Here is a 22,305-nt window from a genome sequence, read left to right on the forward strand (position 1 = left end):
GGTAGGATCGAGAGGGAAGTACCCAATCGGGAGGAAGCGGAGGGAAGCAAAATCTTTTTTTTTCGTTTTTTGAAAAAACTTTGTTCACGAATATTATAGATTGAATGAAAATATGAACATTTAATAAAGACACTTTGTGATAAATGTTTTTATTTTGGTGGAAAAACTATCGAAGAACTAATATATAACAATTATCGTGTTTTTCGAGCGTATGTTGAGGTTTTAGATATTCGGGTTTAGATATTAGGGTTTATAGGGTTTAGATATTAGGGTTTAGAAATTTAGGGTTTAGATTTAGGATTTAGATTGAGTTTTTAACACGAACGGTTTAGAGTTTAGGGTTTAGGGTTTGGTGTTTTGGATACCCAAAACACCAAACCCTAAACCCTAAACTCTAAATCGGGCTAAATTTTACTTCACAAAACATGAAAAAAAAAAGTTAACATTCTTCACTAACAATATTATCTTGAATGTTATTTTTGTCGATCGTTTTCCTGCCTAAATAATAACATTCATCACGAAGTGTCTTTTCTAAATGTTCATATTTTCGTGTGATCTTGATACCTGAAAAAAAATTCCAAAAAAAACGAAAAAAAAAAATTAAAAATTTTGCTTCCCCCCGTTTCCCCCCAATTGGTTACTTCCCCATTGATCGTGCCCCCATATATATATATATATATATATATATATATATATATATATATATATATATATATATATATATATATATATATATATATATATATATATATTAGTTCAATAACGGATTTAAGGCTTAAAGTATATGTAAGATAGGTTTTTATAAATGAAAGATAGGTTTTTATAAATGAATTGAAAGTGTACTAGTGAATTATGATGGGTTTATGATGTGGTCATGTATAAATGCTAGTTTTATGATGTTATGACATATAAAATGAATGAAACTAGCTAAAAGATAATAAAAAAGGAAGTAAAGGGTTTACATGAGCTATGACATGGGTGAACTTAGAATTTTGCACACCAACTGTTTTGTGAAATGCTTGAATGAGTATGTGTTATGAATTTGGGATAATATGATTATGGAAATGAATAAATTTAATGAAAATGGTCTAAGTATGATATATTAATGTATGTAAGTAGTTAAAGAATGAATAAATGATCATTTAGTTAATAAAGTTAAATAATGATATAGGTGCTAATACAAGGAGGGAACAAGAAAGGTTAGTGAGCATCAAGGAAAGTCAAGGTGGGTTGTATAGATGTAAAATGGGAGGATATGATGTGGTCATAAGTGTACCGGATTGCATACGTGCAAGAGGTCACTAGTGATCATGCGAAGATGAATTGATTATGCGTTTAGTTTAATTGTGAAACGATACATAGGGTGTGTTAATGATGCAAGTAAGGATTTTGACTTATTACTCGTACGAGAAAAGATAGAAATGATGCAAGTGATGAATTGATCATTACTTGTACTAATGAAGGAAATAATGATGCAAGTGAAAGGTTTGACCAATCACTTGTACGGGAAAAAGGCGTGAGTACATGAGTATACTCAAAGTAGTGCTATAGCTATGTTTGAAACGGGAATCAAGTTATGATACTCTATGTACTTGACATGTCATATGTTGATATCAATATTGCTCATTGCTTATTATACACTCACTAAGAAATTGCTTACGTTGTATGTTATTATGACATGTACGTACTCGCAAGCATAGGGAGAGTAAAGAACCAATAAAAGAATAGAGGAGCATTGGCTAATGTAAGTGGTATGCAAGTCTTCTTTTGAATCATGTCTTTAGTTTCCACTTGTGTAGAAGCCAAGTTGTCAAGGGTTGGTCATGTTTTGTAATGGTCAAGCTTATGTAAACATGTTTGGGTTAATGTTATCAGCTTTTGTTAAATGATGCACTAAGTTTTGGTGTAAGTGTTTAATGAATAGAAACGCTTGGTTTTAAGCCAAGTTGCAGGTTTGGAAGTTTAATATTGAATTGACATGTAATTGGGTCTTTGATAAGTCTTAGCCTAAACGGGTCAAGTGTCAAAATGGTTAAAAATTAGATCAGAACTTAAGATCCCATTTGGATCATTTAGATCCAACTTGGAAGTTTAAAGAGGCTTGGTCAGAATTTGAGATCCCACTTGTATCAGAACTTATGATCTCATTTGGATCATTTAGATCCAACTTGGACGTTTAAAGGGACTTGATCAGAATTTGGGATCCCACTTGGATTTACTTTTTCAATTGGGATTTCCAAAAAAAAAAAAAGATTAAAAAAGAAAATTGTTCGTTTTCTGAAGTCGTGTTTAACTAGGTTATCACAGTTTTCAACCATGTAAGGTTTTAACATAAGACCTAATGTGATGGATCAATTCTTGGTGAATGTGTGAGGATCATCTCCCATTGTGATGATGTCAAGTCTCAACCATTATGTGATGGTTGTACAAGTTCTACATCATTATAAGAGTAAGAGAAACACTTGGGGTGAACATAAGATGCATGATTTCGCGGAACCAGGTAAATTATTGTGTCAGAGAGTTCAACTTAACCATACATATACCTGTGTAAATATTCAACACAACTTTTGATCTCGGAAAGGAAATGATGCGCAATTCCAAGACGTTGCAAGCGATCAATCATCCAAATGTATTCAAACAATTCGATCGGGTATGCATGTGGGAGTGCATCAACATGATATCTTTAATTATTAACTTTGTTATACCGCAAGGCTATAAGTTTTTATTTTTTAATATAAATTAAACCCAATTAACTACATTACTCGAGCACATGGCAAAATACTTAAATGCATGAATTAGATTACCTCCTCCATTGAATTTGGCTACAACTTTTGTTAAATATGCAAGACATTTTTCATCCTTAGTTTGCGTGAATGCAAAAGCAGTCGATGAGGGTGAGTAGAAGAGGGACCCATTTTCGGATTGAATTTTTTAAATATTTTCCCATTCCAAATCTTTCAACCCATCCAATGTATAAAGGAGAATTGTTGGGATCTTGTGTAATATTTCCTTTGGTATGCTGCAGACACACAAATTCATATAAAATCTCGTCATATATATAGATATAGATAATAACTATTTGACTCTGTTTATTTCCCTGATAAGGCAACGGTTATATAAAAACATGAAAGTGAATTATGTCGCTCTCTTGTCATGTACAAAACTCAGATTTGTTAACTGATTTAAATAACTCAATTAACCTCATTTTTTTAAGATATGCAATTAAAGTGATATAAAAAATAAAGTTAAATATTTGTTAGTTTTATTTGTTTCCTCCAATTTAACATTCACCCTAACAAATATTTTATAATTAACATGTATTCAAACAAAACTTATAAAACTAGCAATATTTAACTTATACTCTACTTTATATCACTCAACAATCATATTCTTAAGAACAGAGTTTGAGTTTTAAACATTTTTAAAAAAAAATAATAATAATAATGTAGTTTTGATTAGGTTCTTTATTCAAGTTGGATGCATGATAGCTACATATTTTTTTTCTCGTATAAAATTAAAGCTAGCTAGATGACTGACTGTGCGAGCGTCACGTCTTGTTTAGCATATATTGTTTTCAAGACGGGATACTCATCATCAGAAGGTACATTGATATTGAGTTTCCGCGAGAGTTCAATGAGTGAAGGGAATGCTAGTTCAAAACCCATTGTCATGTTATCTTCGCTCCCATTTTCAAGCTTGCTCATGTTGTCTTTCAAAAATTTCATTCCGTGTGATTTACTGAAGTCATTGGTCCCTGATCTTTTTTTCAAAATAGTTGGTACATGTGATTTACAAAATGTACGTGAGCAGTCCATGTGGTTGGTGTTTTATCAGTGTGAGTGGTCCCTGTCAGTGTTAACAAAATGGGTGTGGTTGGTCCCTGTTATGGACCACCCACCAGACATTTGTAAACCACATGGACCAAACTACTTCAAATAGAAGATCAGGGACTACCGACTTCATTTGATGTAAACTACATGGACCAACCGTGCAATTTGTCAAAATAAAATAAATTAATTAAATAAGTACAAAGCTAAAGAAAACATAAGCTAGCATACTTTTTTGTGCCTTATTTTGATGTACATTCCAAAACGTTAGTGCGATGACACAAGCCAACGTGTTAATGAGGCTATCATAAGCCGAAAACGCCGAGGGTTCACCCCATGAGCCATCAGGGTTCTGATTATTTGCTATCCATTGAAGACTGGATGGGAACTAAGGACCGCTAGTCGGATCATTGACATTTTCAATAAGTGCAACCCGAGCTGTGTCGTAAGCTGATGATGATATTTCTCCATCATCCAACGAACTAAATATTAGTTTGATCGATTCACAATACTTGTTGATGTTTTGGAGATGGTCATTATTAACGTATGGTGAATTTCTTCGCTCAATAACATCAACAACATCTGTAATAATCATATATTAATATAGAAGTAATAGTAATAATAAATAATAACGAGCAATTGTGGAAAAAGATTTTGTTATAGACCTTAAAGGTTATAATTACAATATGTACATTGACGATTGATACAAACATATTATTAAATGCAAAGTTAGAACTACATATATATACTCTTTACATCGTATAAAATAATAATAATAATAATAATAATAATAATAATAATAATAATAATAATAATAATAATGTTTAAATGTGTAACATAATAGTTAAGTGTATAAAATGATAATGATAATAATAGAGGGACTAAATGTGTAACTTTCACTTGAACACCAATTAGTAATAGCAATAATAAAATAATAATTTCTATAAATCTCAAAAGTCAAGCAAGTGGATGACCAACTTATTTAACCAAATCCATTCACTATTTTCATGTTGAATTTTAAGGCTTTTGTATAGTAACATTAGTACTATAAATATGATGCAAATGTAAGTCTATTGTGTGCCAATTTTCATAAAATATCATTCTTACTTCTTCTATACTTTCTCTCTATTATACTTAGCATACTATTATAATTTATATAATAGATTAGGCCACTATAGGTAACTATAAACTAACGATATTACAACACGTTATCAGCACGAAGTACTCCGTATAATCAATGTTTATCTAAGCAAGCACAAGTCACTAATCAAGGTAAGAAATTCTTTAACGATATCTTCTATTATTTATTAGTAAGGTAAATATTATTATCATCATAAATAAAATTATATTTATGTAATCTAACTTTTATTAACTTCACTAACATTTATATTTATGTTATTTAAGTTATATATGGTCGATTATACCGCCTGAATTATATTTATGTAATCTAACTTTTATTAACTTCACTAACATTTATATTTATGTTATTTAAGTTATATATGGTCGGTTATACCGCCTGAATTATATTTATGTAATCTAACTTTTTTTAACTTCACTAACATTTATATTTATGTTATTTAAGTTATATATGGTCGGTTATACCGCCTGAATTATATTTATGTAATCTAACTTTTAATAACTTCACTAACATTTATATTTATGCTATTTAAGTTATATATGGTCAGTTATACCGCCTGAATTATATTTCTGTAATCTAACTCTTAACTTCACTAACATTTATATTTATGTTATCTAACATTTATGATTACTTATGCAATTAATCATTATTTATTTCATACATACTAATATTTATTCTTAAAATTTATTATTTATGCATAATATGTTTATTCTCTTAATCTTCATATTTATACTAAACGTATTTATACTAAATGTATTTATAGTAATCGTATTTGTACTAATAAAATTCTTTTATTAAAATTATTATTAATACAACGAGTACATAACAGTCGTTAACGTCAACTAACGACATTGCAATGGTCATATATACATAACGGTTGTTAACGTCAACTGACGACGTTACAACGACTATATTTTTCAAATATAAAATAAACATCTCCGTTTTCACATTTTTACAAATCAATCTTCATTTTCTTAGATTACCACTCTCAAAAAGTTTTTTGTAAAGATGATTCACACAAGGATGATTTTTCCTATTGTATTGGTCATACTAACTATCATCATTGTTGCTAATATACCACGGGATGAACCTATATTATATCCTGCTCTTGTGGTTTTATCATTTGTAATCATGCCATTATTCTGTTGTTTGCTACTTATGAATTTAAAATGATTCTAATTTCATTTTATTATTTGTCTATGAATAGAAGTTGATTATGATTTATGTTGTTCATCTTTTGATAATAGAAAATGTTGAATTTGAAAAGGCTTAAATTTGCTCCTTTAGAATCAAGTGGGAACAACTACTTAACATGGGTTATGAATGTAGAAAAACATCTCGAATCAATCGGTATTTTAGAAACCCTGAATGAAAATAACAATTGTTCCGAACAAGAGAAAGCAATAGCAAGTATTTTTCTTAGCAAACATATTGACGAGTCCTTAGAATCTACATATTATATGATCGAAGATCCAAGTGTATTATGGAAAATACTCAAAGATAGATACGATATTAATTATCAAGAAATAATGGTGATCCATGAAAGAATAAAATTAAAGATGTTAGTAGACGCTCTTATAAGAATCCCGGATATTCTTATTAATGATCTGGTAACGTGGATCATCAGTCTAGTATTTCTTGAATACATGAACATCTTGTTTAGCTCTACAAATAAGTCCCAAAAGAAAAGAAAACGAGAGTGAATTTGTTGAAAAATCTTGATTAAATAAACCCTGAGCTACCTTGAGACTTGAATGGTTTGAATTTTTCTAAGATGCCTAGCTTGTTATGTATCACTCATAAATAAATGGTTTTAGACCATAACGCAGATGTTTATTAAGTGTTATCTTTTATGTACTTCAGATTGAAACTTGTTTGCAGGTAATATAATTTGATTATTTTGCTGAATTATAACTCATTATTTGCTTATCTTATTTGAAGTTTTAGTATGAATCCTGCTGAAATACAACATCAATTAAATGGTAAAGACCTATGTATTGCAGATAGTGGTAACATACACACTACGATCAAATCTAAGAAATATTTCATTGATTTAAATCAAAATGAAAGAATTATAAATACTATATCAGGTCTTGCAAACTTAATATAAGGAACGGAAAAGGCAAAAATTCATATTACCAAATTGTACGAATTTTCTGATAAACAAAGCTTTGTTTTCTCCCAAATTAAAGAGAAATTTGTTAAGTTTCTCTGATATATATCATAATGGATATGATTATCAGTCAATGATAACCGAAAATGAGAAATACCTATGTAGCACCGAAAAGCGCATATGATGAAAAGCGCGGCGCATATGATTAAAAACGCATATGATGATGAAAAGCGCAACGCATATGATTAAAACCGAATATGATAAAAAGCACATATGATGATGTAACATCCCGTTTTTCCCGTACATATCGAAAGGTACATACTAAATCATTTTACGTTTGTAACTCGCTAGATTGTGTGAAATTGTATATACATATATATATATATATATATATATATATATATATATATACTTGATAATGGGTGCATATACAAGTGTATACGTGGGTTTCGATAACGTTAAGTCTTGTGAGTCCATTGTTGAAGGTTAGGAGAATATAGGAAGCGGAATTTAAGTGTATGAATGAAATAAAATCAAAATTTGCTTAAGTTGTCGAGGTGTCCAGGCGACGACTAATGCCGCGCCGCGACAAACTGGGTCGCGCCGCGACAAACAAAGCAAACCTGGATCAGGGATTGGGTTAAGAAGGGCCTATTTTCCCTTTATGTGTCGCGCCGCGACGATTGAGTCCGCGCCGCGACAGTTCTGCTGGACTGGTGCCGGACTTAGCTCATTTTAAGGGGTTTTAAGGGGCAAAATGGTAAATTGACATGTGGATCTGATGGGAGCATTAACTCTCCACCACATATTCATTTATTTCATTTCCTTTTCTATTTTCTTTCCAATTTCTCTCCCAAAACACAAAACCCATTTAGATTAAACTCAAGATTTGGAGTTGGAGATTTGTGAATCAAACCTAGGAGTAAGAGTTAAAGTTGTTCTCCTTGTTGTTAGCTACAATAAGATAGTCTTGGTAAGTTCTAACTCTATGTTTCGAGTTTTAATTAGTTATGCTAGGGTTTTGGTTCATTTGGAGCTTATGTGACCCATTTGGGGTTCAAATGGGTGAATTTGGGTTGTGTTGATGAAAGGAAACCCTAAGTAACTATAATCTAGGGTTTGGACTTAGGATTTGAAGTTGAAAGTGTTAAATGGGTTCTTTGTCACTAATACACTTGTTAATGATGATGAGAATAGTTAATGAACTAAGTATGACTAGTTTGTGAGTCAAAGTGTTAAAATAAGTCAAAATGGGTAATGTTGACCTAGTTTGGGTGAGATGGGTATGAATTACCCTAGGTTGTGCTAGTTAATGTTAATAGACTTTAAATCACTAGCTTTAGTGATTTAACATGAGTCTTAGCCATTTATGGGTGGTGTTGGGTGTAAGTGAGCTAATAAATGCTAATGGGTCATTAAATACTCAAAGTATAAGTAAGGTGGTAAAAGCCATTAGTTGTGTATTGAATGTGTACCTATGTATTAGCTACTTTGCTCGAAGTGTATAGAAGCATTTGAATCACCACCAAAGTGTTAAGGTGAGTGGAATAATTATATATGCATGTATATGATTTATTTGCTTGTGGGGTATGGGTTCAAGTTCGATGTTGACGATACCATACCCTAGAGTATATTACATTGTGGATGAGGGTTTAAAGTTCGTTGTTGACGATACCTCATACGTATGGAATTAAAGTTCGATGTTGACGATGCCATACGATTATTGTAGTGACGTTGATGAGGGTTTAAAGTTCGTTGTTGATGATACCTCATATGTGGGTTTAAAGTTCGGTGTTGACGATACCACATTAATGTAGGCGAATGGGATTTAAGTTCGATGTTGACGATACCATTCGTTGGGCTAGCCTTGAGATCTTGAGTACTATGGATGTTGTGAACATCATCGTTATACTTGTGTTTTAGCATATTGTATTGTTGTTTTATATGCTATTGTTATACTAGTCTTGTTATCGTGGTACTTAGCGTTATACATGTGAAGGGTATGCTAATTATGTAACTAGTATGTATGTGGATTTGGTAAGTGTTTGCAAGTAAGTAGGTTATATATATGTATGTATAATTTTTGCACTCACTAAGCCTTGCTTACCCTCTCGTTGTTTGCCATTTTATAGGTTCCGGCTTGGACAAGGGTAAGGGCATACGTTTGGGCTAGTGGTCTCCCGCTTATGTTGTCGGGGGGGAGGGGGGGTGCTTTTGGTGTTAGCTTTTGAAGTTGGCCTAACGTTTTGGGTAGTTTAGCCCCAAACCATGCTCGAGTGTCGTTTGGATTATAAACTATCATTTTTGTATTGGTCAACTTGTATCGCATTCGTTAATGGCCTTTGTACCTTTTGTAAACACTAAACTTGTTGTATGTTTTAACGAAACGCGTGGAATGGTTTACATATTTAATTGGCGCATAAATGTGTATTATAAAAAAAATTTATTGTATGGAATACGGGTTGGGTTGTTTCAAGTGGTATCAGAGCATGGTCTAAGGGATTTAGGCGACTTGAGATAGGTGCCTAGATTTGGGCTTTATTGTGTGAGCGCTTTATGCGGGACTTGTAGGACTTTGGGTCTAATCGGGAATTGTTAGTGCTTTGGTTTATGTGAACTAACCTTGTCCTAATTGATTTGTGTTGTGTTTAGCAAGCATCGAGCGAGATGGACGTTGTACTAGCAAGTTAATGCGACGTGCTCGCGTAACAATGATTAGCTACCATTGTTACGGGTGCAAATCGTGTCAAACAAGTAATGTACGACGATTGTCGAGCAAGATGGAGTAGTGTGGTGTACATGTATATACTTACATGTTATGTCTTTTCGTTCTTTGTTTAATCTTTTCCGTTTTATAGAATGAAGACGAGAAACGGACATGATAATGATAACGGTGGTACGAGTGAGGATGTTGAACTCACGGCCAAGGTTGAGGCCATCTTTAAAAAGTTAAAGAAGGATTTTCTTGGCGATGTCCGAAAGGTCTTCCAAGAGTCGGTCGATGGACAAGTGACCTAAATGATCAATGATCGAATGAAAGCCGCAATAGAGGAGGCTTTAGAGGCTAGAAACATTTATCCTCGAGGCCAAGGGGGTGAAGGTAATGGTGGGGGTGGAAGGCGGGACTTCCACTACAAAAATTTCAAGGATACTCAACCTCCGATGTTTAATGGGGTGAGGGATCCATTGAAAAGCACTTGTTGGATTTCCGATATCGAGGAAGCTTTCCGTACCGCGGAATTTCCTCCCGAGAAGAAGACGAGATATGGGTCTAGCATGCTATGTGAAGAAGGCAAGTTGTGGTGGGACGACAAAATCAATTTATATGGTGAAGAGCAATGCATGAGCTTGACATGGGAGGAGTTTAAGAAGGAATTCTTCCAAGAATACCGAACTTCTTCCGATCTTGATAGAATCCGGGACGAGTTGCATCATTTGCAAAAAGGTTCAATGGACTTGGTTACTCTCAAGTCTACCTTTTTGGCAAAGACTCGTTTTTGCCCGGAATATGTTGGTGACGATCACAAGCTAATGAAAGATTTCTACCGTACCTTGAACGATGAGTTCAAGGGTAAGATTAGTCGGGGTATGGCTAAGACTTTTGAAGAGCTATTCGAGTTGGCTCGGGGTTTTGAGCCGGAGGTTCCAAGAAAAAGCGATTTCACTTTTTCAAAAAGAAAATTTGAAGGTTCGAGTTGTTTGAATTTTTCAAATAAAAAGAACAAGAACAAAAAGGGTTGCTAAAGTGTCAATAGTGTGAAGAAGGGCGCTACCGGTGGTTTTGGGAACTTTGTCCCTACTTGCTACAATTGTGGGGTACGTGGACATATGGCTCGAGATTGTCCGAAGCCAAATTCAACAAACAAGCTCACTTGTTTTAATTGCAACAAAGAAGGACACCGAAAGTCAGAGTGTCCCGATTTGAACAACGATAATGTTAAAAGGCTAGAGAAGGCGGCGGGTACGGCTCGAGGTCGAAACTATTTGATGACTAACGACGAAGCCAAGCAATCCAACGAAGTTGTCTCAGGTACCTTCTTGGTTAATTTTAATCCGGCAAGGATTCTTTTTGATAGCGGTGCAAATTTGTCGTTTGTGTCTCCAAAATTTGTGCCTAAACTTGATAGACCGTTAGCTAAGTTAAGTCGTCCGGTAGAAGTCGAAATAGCGGACGGCAAGACGGTGCTAGTGGTTGATGTGTGTAAGAACTGTGATGTCATTTTTGGTGCCAAAAACTTTAAAATTGATCTCATCCCTATGACGTTGGGCGATTTTGATATCGTTGTTGGTATGGATTGGCTCGATCGAAATAGAGCTGATATTGCATGCCATGAAAAGTTTATTCGTGTGAAGACCCCAAGTGGGGGAGGGTTGATTATTCATGGCGATAGACGAAGAAGACTTGTGCCGATATGTTCTCTTGCACGGGCACGTCGTTTTCTTGCTAGTGGTGGCTTGGATTTTCTTGCCCATGTTGTTGATACTCGTGAAGAGCCACCACCTATTCGTGAAATTTAGTTGGTTAGGGAATTCGAAGACGTTTTTCTGGACGAGTTACCGGGTTTCCCGGCGGAAAGACAAGTTGAATTTCGCATTGAGTTGGTTCCGGGAGCTACTCCCATTGCTAAAACTCCTTATCGTTTAGCACCAACGGAAATGCAAGAGTTGTTAAATCAAACCCAAGAGTTGCTTGAGAAGGGTTTTATTCGACCGAGTGCTTCGCCATAGGGCGCTCCGGTTTTATTCGTGAAAAAGAAGGATGGTAGTATGCGGATGTGCATCGACTACAGGGAGTTGAATAAAGTGACAATCAAGAATCGTTATCCACTACCTAGGATCGACGATTTGTTTAATCAACTCCAAGGTGCGACGTATTTCTCTAAGATCGACCTACGGTCCGGCTATCACCAAATGCGGGTCCGTGAGGAAGATATTGAGAAAATGGCTTTTCGAACGCGTTATGGGCACTTTGAGTTTGTAGTTATGCCTTTTGGTCTTACGAATGCACCGGCGGCATTCATGGATCTTATGAACCGAGTGTGCCAACCTATGTTGGACAAGTCGGTGATTGTGTTCATTGACGACATACTAGTCTACTCGAAAAGTATGAACGAGCATGAACGTCATTTGCGTGAAGTATTGAAGACGTTACGAAAAGAGAAGTTGTATGCTAAGTTCTCCAAATGTGAATTTTGGCTAAGGGAGGTTCAATTCCTTGGTCACATTGTGAACAAAGACGGCATTCAAGTGGATCTGGAGAAGATAGAGACGGTGAAGAGTTGGAGACAACCGACTACGCCTACGGAGGTCCGAAGTTTTCTCGGATTGGCCGGTTATTATCGTCGGTTTATCCAAGACTTTTCTAAGATCGCTTCTTCGTTGACGAGATTAACAAGGAAGAACGCGAGGTTTGTTTGGGAGAACGAGCAAGAAGTTGCTTTTCAATTGTTAAAGGAGAAGTTATGTCAAGCTCCGGTGTTAGTTTTGCCAGAAGGGGTGGAAGAGATGACGGTTTATTGTGATGCCTCGTTAATTGGACTCGGGTGTGTTCTAATGCAAAGAGGTAAAGTCATCGCGTATGCCTCTCGACAATTAAAGGAACACGAGACGAGATATCCGACTCATGATCTTGAGTTGGCGGCAGTTGTGCATGCGTTGAAAATTTGGCGCCATTACTTGTACGGTGTCAAGTGTACAATTTATTCGGATCATAAGAGTATGAAACACCTCTTTAATCAACGAGATTTAAATTATCGTCAACGTAGGTGGATGGATGTGGTGAAAGATTATGATTGTGAAATACTTTATCATCCGGGCAAAGCGAATGTGGTCGCGGATGCATTAAGTCGAAAGAGTCATCACCCGGCGTTACGATTGGGATTGTTACGTATGATTATTACTAATGATTTTCTTGAAAAACTCGGTGTGATTCAAATAGAGACTTACGTTCATAACAAGCATGCGGAGCGAATTGTGGGATAATCGGAGTTCATTACTATGGGCTCACGTGGTTTGTTGTCTTTTCAAGGAAGAGTGTGGGTGCCTAAGATGGGTGATTACCGACAAGTGCTACTCGATGAAGTACATAAGTCAAAGTATTCCATTCATCCGGGCGCAACGAAAATGTATCTTGATTTAAGGAAAGATTATTGGTGGCCGGGCATGAAACGTGATGTTGTGAAGTATGTTGAGCAATGCGTCATGTGTTTGCAAGTTAAAGCCGAGCACCAAAAGCCGTATGGTAAGTTACAACCGTTATAAATCCCGAAATGGAAATGAGAGCACATTACCATGGATTTCATCACAAAGTTACCTAAAACGGCGAGAACCCAATTTGATTCGATTTGGGTTATAGTAGATCGATTGACGAAAAGCGCTTTGTTTCTTCCCATTAAGGAAGCGATATCGTCGGAGACCTTGGCTAAGTTGTTTATCAAGGAAGTCATCTCTCGACACGGCGTTCCTATATCGATTATTTCGGATCGAGATACTCGTTTTACATCTCGATTTTGGGAAAAGTTTCATGAGGATATGGGTACACAATTGAAATTGAGCACGGCGTATCATCCTCAAATGGACGGTCAAACCGAACGTACGAATCAAACTTTAGAAGATATGTTACGTGCGTGCATTATCGATTTTGGTGGTAGTTGGGACGAGTACTTACCTTTGGTGGAATTCTTGTACAATAATAGTTATCATACTAGTATTGGGATGCCACCTTATGAGATGCTTTATGGGCGTAGGTGTCGAACCCCGATTTGTTGGGGTGAAGTAGGACAAAAGGAAATCGGGAGTACCGATTTGGTTTTAGAGACGAATAGCAAGATTGATGTGATTCGAGAGCATTTGAAAAAGGCTCAAGATAGGCAAAAGTCGTATGCCGACAAACGTAGACGAACGATCGAATTTCAAGAAGGTGACATGGTGATGCTTAAGGTTTCGCCATGGAAAGGTATTATTCGATTCCGGAAACGAGGAAAGTTAGCTCCTCGGTTTATTGGGCCGTTTAAGATTTTAGCTCGTGTTGGTGAGGTCGCGTATCGTGTGGAATTACCCAAAGAGCTTTCGGGGATCCATAATACATTTCATGTTTCCCACCTCCGTAAGTGTCTTGCGGATGATTCATCTTGGGTGCCATTAGACGAGATTGAGCTAAATAATAAGTTAGAGTATATCGAGGAACCGATTGCCATACTTGATGAGAAGGTCAAAAGATTGAGACATAAAGAGGTAAGGACTTTTAAAGTTCAATGGCGTCGGAGTAGGGGTTCCGAGTTTACTTGGGAACCCGAAGAGTTTGTGCTGGTTTATCTTTCGGCTTGTCATGCGGCTTGGATCGCGAGGACGCGCTCCGATTCAAGTGGGGGAGAGTTGTAACATCCCCTTTTTCCCGTACATATCGAAAGGTACATACTAAATCATTTTACGTTTGTAACTCGCTAGATTGTGCGAAATTGTATATATATATATATATATATATATATATATATATATATATATATATATATATATATATACTTGATAATGGGTGCATATACAAGTGTATACGTGGGTTTCGATAGCGTTAAGTCTTGTGAGTCCATTGTTGAAGGTTAGGCGAATATAGGAAGCGGAATGTAAGTGTACGAATGAAATAAAATCAAAATTTGCTTAAGTTGTCGAGGTGTCCAGGCGACGGCTAATGCCGCGCCGCGACAAACTGGGTCGCGCCGCGAAAAACAAAGCAAACCTGGATCAGGGATTGGGTTAAGAAGGGCCTATTTTCCCTTTATGTGTCGCGCCGCGACGATTGAGTCCGCGCCGCGACAGTTCTGCTGGACTGGTGCCGGACTTAGCTCATTTTAAGGGGTTTTAAGGGGCAAAATGGTAAATTGACATGTGGATCTGATGGGAGCATTAACTCTCCACCACATATTCATTTATTTCATTTCCTTTTCTATTTTCTTTCCAATTTCTCTCCCAAAACACAAAACCCATTTAGATTAAACTCAAGATTTGGAGTTGGAGATTTGTGAATCAAACCTAGGAGTAAGAGTTAAAGTTGTTCTCCTTGTTGTTAGCTACAAGAAGATAGTCTTGGTAAGTTCTAACTCTATGTTTCGAGTTTTAATTAGTTATGCTAGGGTTTTGGTTCATTTGGAACTTATGTGACCCATTTGGGGTTCAAATGGGTGAATTTGGGTTGTGTTGATGAAAGGAAACCCTAAGTAACTATAATCTAGGGTTTGGACTTAGGATTTGAAGTTGAAAGTGTTAAATGGGTTCTTTGTCACTAATACACTTGTTAATGATGATGAGAATAGTTAATGAACTAAGTATGACTAGTTTGTTAGTCAAAGTGTTAAAATGAGTCAAAATGGGTAATGTTGACCTAGTTTGGGTGAGATGGGTATGAATTACCCTAGGTTGTGCTAGTTAATGTTAATAGACTTTAAATCACTAGCTTTAGTGATTTAACATGAGTCTTGGCCATTTATGGGCGGTGTTGGGTGTAAGTGAGCTAATAAATGCTAATGGGTCATTAAATGCTCAAAGTATAAGTAAGGTGGTAAAAGCCATTAGTTGTGTATTGAATGTGTACCTATGTATTAGGTACTTTGCTAGAAGTGTACGGAAGCATTTGAATCACCACCAAAGTGTTAAGGTGAGTGGAATAATTATATATGCATGTATATGATTTATTTGCTTGTGGGGTATGGGTTCAAGTTCGATATTGACGATACCATACCCTAGAGTATATTACGTTGTGGATGAGGGTTTAAAGTTCGTTGTTGACGATACCTCATACGTATGGAATTAAAGTTCGATGTTGACGATGCCATACGATTATTGTAGTGACGTTGATGAGGGTTTAAAGTTCGTTGTTGACGATACCTCATATGTGGGTTTAAAGTTCGGTGTTGACGATACCACATTAATGTAGGCGAATGGGATTTAAGTTCGATGTTGACGATACCATTCGTTGGGCTAGCCTTGAGATCTTGAGTACTATGGATGTTGTGAACATCATCGTTATACTTGTGTTTTAGCATATTGTATTGTTGTGTTATATGCTATTGTTATACTAGTCTTGTTATCGTGGTACTTAGCGTTATACATGTGAAGGGTATGCTAATTATGTAACTAGTATGTATGTGGATTTGGTAAGTGTTTGCAAGTAAGTAGGTTATATATATGTATGTATAATTGTTGCACTCACTAAGCCTTGCTTACCCTCTCGTTGTTTGCCATTTTATAGGTTCCGGCTTAGACAAGGGTAAGGGCATACGTTTGGGCTAGTGGTCTCCAGCTTATGTTGTCCGGGGGGGATGCTTTTGGTGTTTGCTTTTGAAGTTGGCCTAACGTTTTGGGTAGTTTAGCCCCAAACCATGATCGAGTGTCGTTTGGATTATAAACTATCATTGTTGTATTGGTCAACTTGTATCGCATTCGTTAATGGCCTTTGTGCCTTTTGTAAACACTAAACTTGTTGTATGTTTTAACGAAACGCGTGGAATGGTTTACATATTTAATTGGAGCGTAAATGTGTATTATAAAAAAAAAAATTATTGTATGGAATACGGGTTGGGTTGTTTCAGATGAAAAGCGCAGCGCATATGATTAAAAGCGCATATGATAAAAAGCGTATATGATGAAAAGCACAGCGCATATGATGAAAAGCGCAGCGCATATAATTAAAAGCGCAGCGCATATGATTAAAAGCGCATATGGTGAAAAGGATATATGATGAAAAGCGCATATGGTGATTAATGAAAAGCACATATGGTGATTAATGAAAAGCACATATGGTGATTAATGAAAAGCACATATGGTGATTAATGAAAAGAATATTGAGAAAGAATCACCAATGTTTCTTGAAAAGAATTCAAGGTTATATATATGGACCAATTCATCCATCATGTGAACCATTTTGATATTTCATGGTTCCAATAGACGCATCTAGCGGATGGTCTCATGTTTGTGTGTTACCAAGCCGTAATATGGCATTTGCAAAATTTCTTGCACAAATTATTAAATTGAGAACACATTATTCTAATTACATCATTAAAAGGATGAGACTTGATAATGCTGGTGAGTTAACATCTCAAACATTTAATGATTATTATATGTCTACAGGGATTGTTGTTGAACATTGAGTTGCTCATATGCATACACAAAATTGGTTTAGCTGAATCAATAGATAAACGCTTGCAGCTAATAACTAGACAATTGGAAATGAGTACAAAACTCTCAATATTTGTATGGAGACATGTAAATTTACATAATGCGACATTAATTCGCATTAAACCAAGTGCAAGTCATAAATATTCTCCATTACCAACTTAATTTTGGTCGAGAGCCAAATATTTTCCATCTTAGAACATTTGGTTATGCAGTGTATTTTTAATTGCACCACCACAACAAATGGTTCCTCAAAGAAGGATGGAAATATATGTTGGATATGAAACATCGTCAATCATAAGATATATTGAATCTATGACGGGTGATGTTTTTACAGTACATTTTGCTGATTGTCCTTATAATGAAAAATTGCTCCCTATATTAGAGAGAAGAAATGAAAAATAAAGAAGAAGATGTTTCATGGTGTGAACATAAATTAACGTATCTTGATCATCGCACAAAAGAATGCGAAAAAAAGTTCAAAAATAATGCATATGCAAGAACTTGCAAATAAATTACCCGATGGATTTACAGATACAAAAAAGGAATGACTAAATCATATATACCAGCAGTAAATGCTTAAGCTAGAATTGAAATTCTAAAAGCTGACAATAATGTCACTCATGAGTCTTCGCCACGCCAGAAACATGGGAGACCAATTGGTTCAAATGATAAAAATCTTTGAAAAATAAAATCAGCTGATAATGAGGTAAAAGAAAATGTTCAAGAAGAACCACAAATCAATACTCCTTCTGCAAAGGAGATTGATGATGTCAATACAGAATTTTCAATCAATTATGTACATTCAAAAAATATTATGGAACCGAAATGAAATGAAAAATCTTGATGAGATATTTTCATATAATGTTGCATATGACATCATGAATGATGATGATGATCCAGAACCAAAATGTGTCATGGAATGTCAAAATAGACATGATTGGGATCATTGGAAAGAAACAATACGAGCTAAATTTGAATCGCTCAATAAAAAGAAAAGTTTCCGGATCAATAGTTATCACTTTTAAAGATGTGAAACGTATGGGATACAAATGAATTTTAATTCAAAAAAAAATAAGAAAAATGAACTTACAAGGTCAAGCCAGACTTTTAACTCAAGATTTCTCTCAATGACCAGGAATGGATTATGAGAAAAACTTATCCTTCTGTAATAGATGCAATTACTTTTAGATACTTAATCAACATGGCAGTTTCTTAAAAAATGCATCTCATGGATGTTGTTACTACTTATATATATGGATCACTTAATAGTGATATATATATATATATATGAATTTACCTAAAGGGTTTAAGGTATCAAAAGCATTTAATGAACCAAGGAAATGTATTCCATTAAATCATAAAGGTTTTTATATGGGTTGAAACAATCGGGTCGCATATGGTATACCCGATTAAGTGATTACTTGATAAGCTAAGGGTATACAAATAATCTTATTTTCCCATGTGTTTTTATTAAGAAAATAACATCCGAATATGTGATTATAGCTGTTTATGTCGATGATCTTAACATCATAGGTACAAATAAAGAGATTCATGAAATCATTCAACTTCTAAAGAAAGAATTTGAAATAAAAGATCACGAAAAAACCAAGTATTGCTTTGGTTTACAGATTGAACATATGCCTAATGGTTTACTTGTACATCAAAAAAATTATACCAAAAAGGTTTTAAAACGCTTCAATATGGACAAGTCAAAACCATTAAGTACTCCTATGGTGGTTAGATCACTCAATGTTGACATTAATCCATTTCATCCCCGAGAAGAATATGAAGATGTTCTTGGTTCAGAAGTTCCATATCTTACTGCAATTGGAGCTCTTATGTACCTTACAAATTGTAATAGACCTGACATTTCTTTTGCAGTTAATTTATTGACAAGGTTCAGCTCAACCCCTACAAAAAGACATTGAAATAGGATCGAGCATATATTTTGATACCCTTGAGAAACTGCTGATTTAAAATTATTTTATTCTAATGCTTCAAAACAAGATTTGGTTGATTATGTATATGCAGGCCATTCATCAAATCCTCATAAAGATAAATCTCAAACTCGATATGTATTCCTAAATGGAGGTACCACAAAATCATGGCGTTCTTAAAATAAACACTTGTTGCAACATCATCAAATCATGACGAAGTGATTGCATTATATGAAACTACTCGAAAATGTGTTTGGTTGAGATCAATGACACAAATCATTATTGATTCTTGTGGACTATAACGCTATAAAATGTAACATCCCGCGTTTTTCCGTTAAATTTATTTTAACGCCGTCTTTTTTTTTAAATAATATCTTTCGTTATTTAAATTCGTAGTTTCCGTTGACTAACGTTCATAATATCCCCGTTATTTAATTATAACATCACTCGTTTACTCGAGCATTTTTAAAATATTCGTTTGGTTAATTCACGCACCCGCTTTCAAACTCGAGGGACCGAAGTTGCCAAGGGGCCAAACTAGTTGACTAGGTCAACTAGTCAACCCCATCTCATCCATTCATTTCATTCCATCACCTCCCACTTCATCCTCATACTTCCATTTTTCATCTTAAACTCCAAACTCACAAATTCATCATCTAAATCCGATTGGAGAAGCAAACATCAAAATAAATTACATTTTCGTGATCCTCTCTTCATCCTCTTCGATTTGGTACCAATTTCATAGCTTGGGGTAAATTTTCTAAAAACTCTAGATTTCTCTAAATTTGTGTTTTTGACTTGAAATGGTGTTAGTTAGTGTCTATGGCTCGTGTATAACATGAATATATGTTTTGTTTGCTCCATTCGTTATTTTGAGTAACTAGTTTGAACATTTGAAATGGGTGTGCTTAATCCTTAATTTTGGATGAGTTAATGTTGTTAAATTGTTAGAGTTTATGTTTTAAAAGTGTTACTAGCATCTTTAGCATCAATTTGATGTGTAGGTTGATTTGGAAAACATCATTAACATGATTATTGGTTTTGTGATTCTTGATTAGGGTTTGATGAACTCTAAAAGAAAATTTTGATGCTTTGAATGCCATGAAATGTTATTAGTTAGTGATTAGTTGTATTGTATGTTTCATTACCTTCAAAACGGCATATCATATGTGTGAATTGCATTCCCGAATCTTAAAATGCGTTTTGTAAACTTGAAACGATGGTTTTGAACATTTAAGGACCACTTAACGAGATTTCGGCTATTGTAAATGATGTTTTTGCTTGATGAAAAGAGGTTAGTTGTATTCCTTGTCAAAATACCTTTCCAACGATATAAGATACTTGTTTTGGATGTTTACGGTTTAGGATTTATGGGTATTTGAAGTTGGATTCGTGCTTGAGTGTGAAAACTGCCAGAATTCTCTGCACAGGTAATGGCGCGGCGCGCCAAAGTGGTCTGTCCAACTTTGTCGATTTTTTGAATAATGTTTGCTATGCTACGCACCTCCGATTCACATGAAACTTGTTCTAACATGCTCATATATGATTAAAAACCTCAGAAAAATAGTTCGGGACCCGACCCGAACGTGTTGACTTTTCGTTGACTTTGACCGACCGAAGTTCGACTTTTTTTCAAACTTAACCAAATGATTGTGCAATCTTCCTAACTTGTTTCTATACTTGTATCTTGCATGAAACTTGACAAATTGATTCACATGCTATATTTAATCGAGTCGTAACGAGCCATAGGACTAATTGAACACATTTCACCCGACCTTGTGTCGTAACCGGTTAATTGATATAACTTACTTGTTTAGGTTAAGGCTAAGCAACTTTCATGCACATGTTTACTTTGTGAAGTACTTTTATACTCGTGCACTCGAGGTGAGATCATAGTCCCACCTTTTCAACAACTTTTATACTTTTAAATCGTGGGCTGAGAAACATATACTTTGTTACATCTTATACTACTTACTTTTATGTTTTGAACACAAGTCCGATGAAACAAACATTCTACAGCGAGTTTAGAACAAAAATCCTCAATTCGATTATCATTAGTTACACTTGCCGGGTGTAAGCGAGAACTTATGTTGTATGGATCCATATGGGTTTGACAAACCCTCATTCAAACGGTTCGCTACCATTTACGAATGAAATATATTTTCGAGAAACAGTGTATGTTCTAACACTATTGTGATGGGGTTCTATGGAAGGAATGTTAAGCATTGATAATTGGGTGCTCGCGAACCAAATTTTGGAATGCAACTTTTGGATGATCAATTTTATGGAAATACTAAATCTTGTGGTTCAAAATATAACTTTTATTAATACACCTATGATTTCACCAACGTTTTTCGTTGACAGTTTTCTATATGTTTCTCAGGTTCATACTTGGCTATTTGATACATGCTTCCGCGTACTTTCATACTTGCTTGGGGTCGAGCATACATACATACACTCTGATTTCTTGCTTGGAGTCAAGCATACATACATACATACTTACGCTATTTATAGCAACTGTGATTTTCAATTAATTATGTCGCAAGTTATTTCATTTATACATTACTATTTTTGTAATCTTAAACTTGTTGTCGATCCTTTTGGTAAACTGAACTTTGCAAGTCTTGTACTTTTCAAATGAATGCGACGTAATTTTGGTCAAACGAGTCTCATATAGGGACTACGATCACGTAACGGGACCTAAGTTAGCGGCGCCGTCAATGACAATTTTTTTCGGGTCGCTACAGATGGTATCAGAGCGTTGGTTGTAGGGAACTAGGATGTGCATTAGTGTGTCTGACAGAGTCGTTGGGACGCATTAGTGAATCTAGACTACAACCGGATAGTTAGCCATTGCATTCTGACATACATTTGCTATAGATAGCACTTACTTGACTACTTGTGCATTATACTTGAATCATTCTTAGGCAAACTTTTTAATGGTACCCAACCTTCATCATACGAACTCGTATTCCGCCACTTTTTGGTAACACACGTGAATTCAAGGTTTATACGCATACGGATGACCACGACTTCGTTAGTAACTCTAGTTCGGGCATTCTAACTCCTTGGTTGTTATCCACCCCATCTCAGCTTACTATCCACAAGTGTTGTAAAGTTACC

At 35.2% G+C, this 22,305-nt stretch overlaps 1 protein-coding gene across 1 annotated transcript; it reads right to left on the reverse strand.

Annotated features, from left to right (window-relative positions):
* Positions 1–3,524: 3,524 nt before the first annotated feature.
* On the reverse strand, positions 3,525–4,422 carry LOC139870256 ((-)-kolavenyl diphosphate synthase TPS28, chloroplastic-like). The gene is made up of 2 exons (XM_071858089.1): positions 4,224–4,422; positions 3,525–3,754 (listed from the first exon to the last, which is right to left on the reverse strand). The coding sequence occupies exons 1-2, from the start codon at positions 4,420–4,422 to the stop codon at positions 3,525–3,527; spliced, it is 429 nt and encodes a 142-aa protein (XP_071714190.1).
* Positions 4,423–22,305: the final 17,883 nt, after the last annotated feature.

Source organism: Rutidosis leptorrhynchoides, chromosome 10 (genome assembly GCF_046630445.1).
Source record: "Rutidosis leptorrhynchoides isolate AG116_Rl617_1_P2 chromosome 10, CSIRO_AGI_Rlap_v1, whole genome shotgun sequence".
NCBI classification, from domain to species: domain Eukaryota; kingdom Viridiplantae; phylum Streptophyta; class Magnoliopsida; order Asterales; family Asteraceae; genus Rutidosis; species Rutidosis leptorrhynchoides.

Bases quoted from the DNA above. Each gene is read 5' to 3' on its own strand.
- LOC139870256 (XM_071858089.1), bottom strand. From the start codon at position 4,422: ATGATTATTACAGATGTTGTTGATGTTATTGAGCGAAGAAATTCACCA. The intron at 3,755-4,223 runs GTCCTTAGTTCC...AAAAAAGATCAG, and splicing joins TGTCAATGATCCGACTAGCG to GGACCAATGACTTCAGTAAA.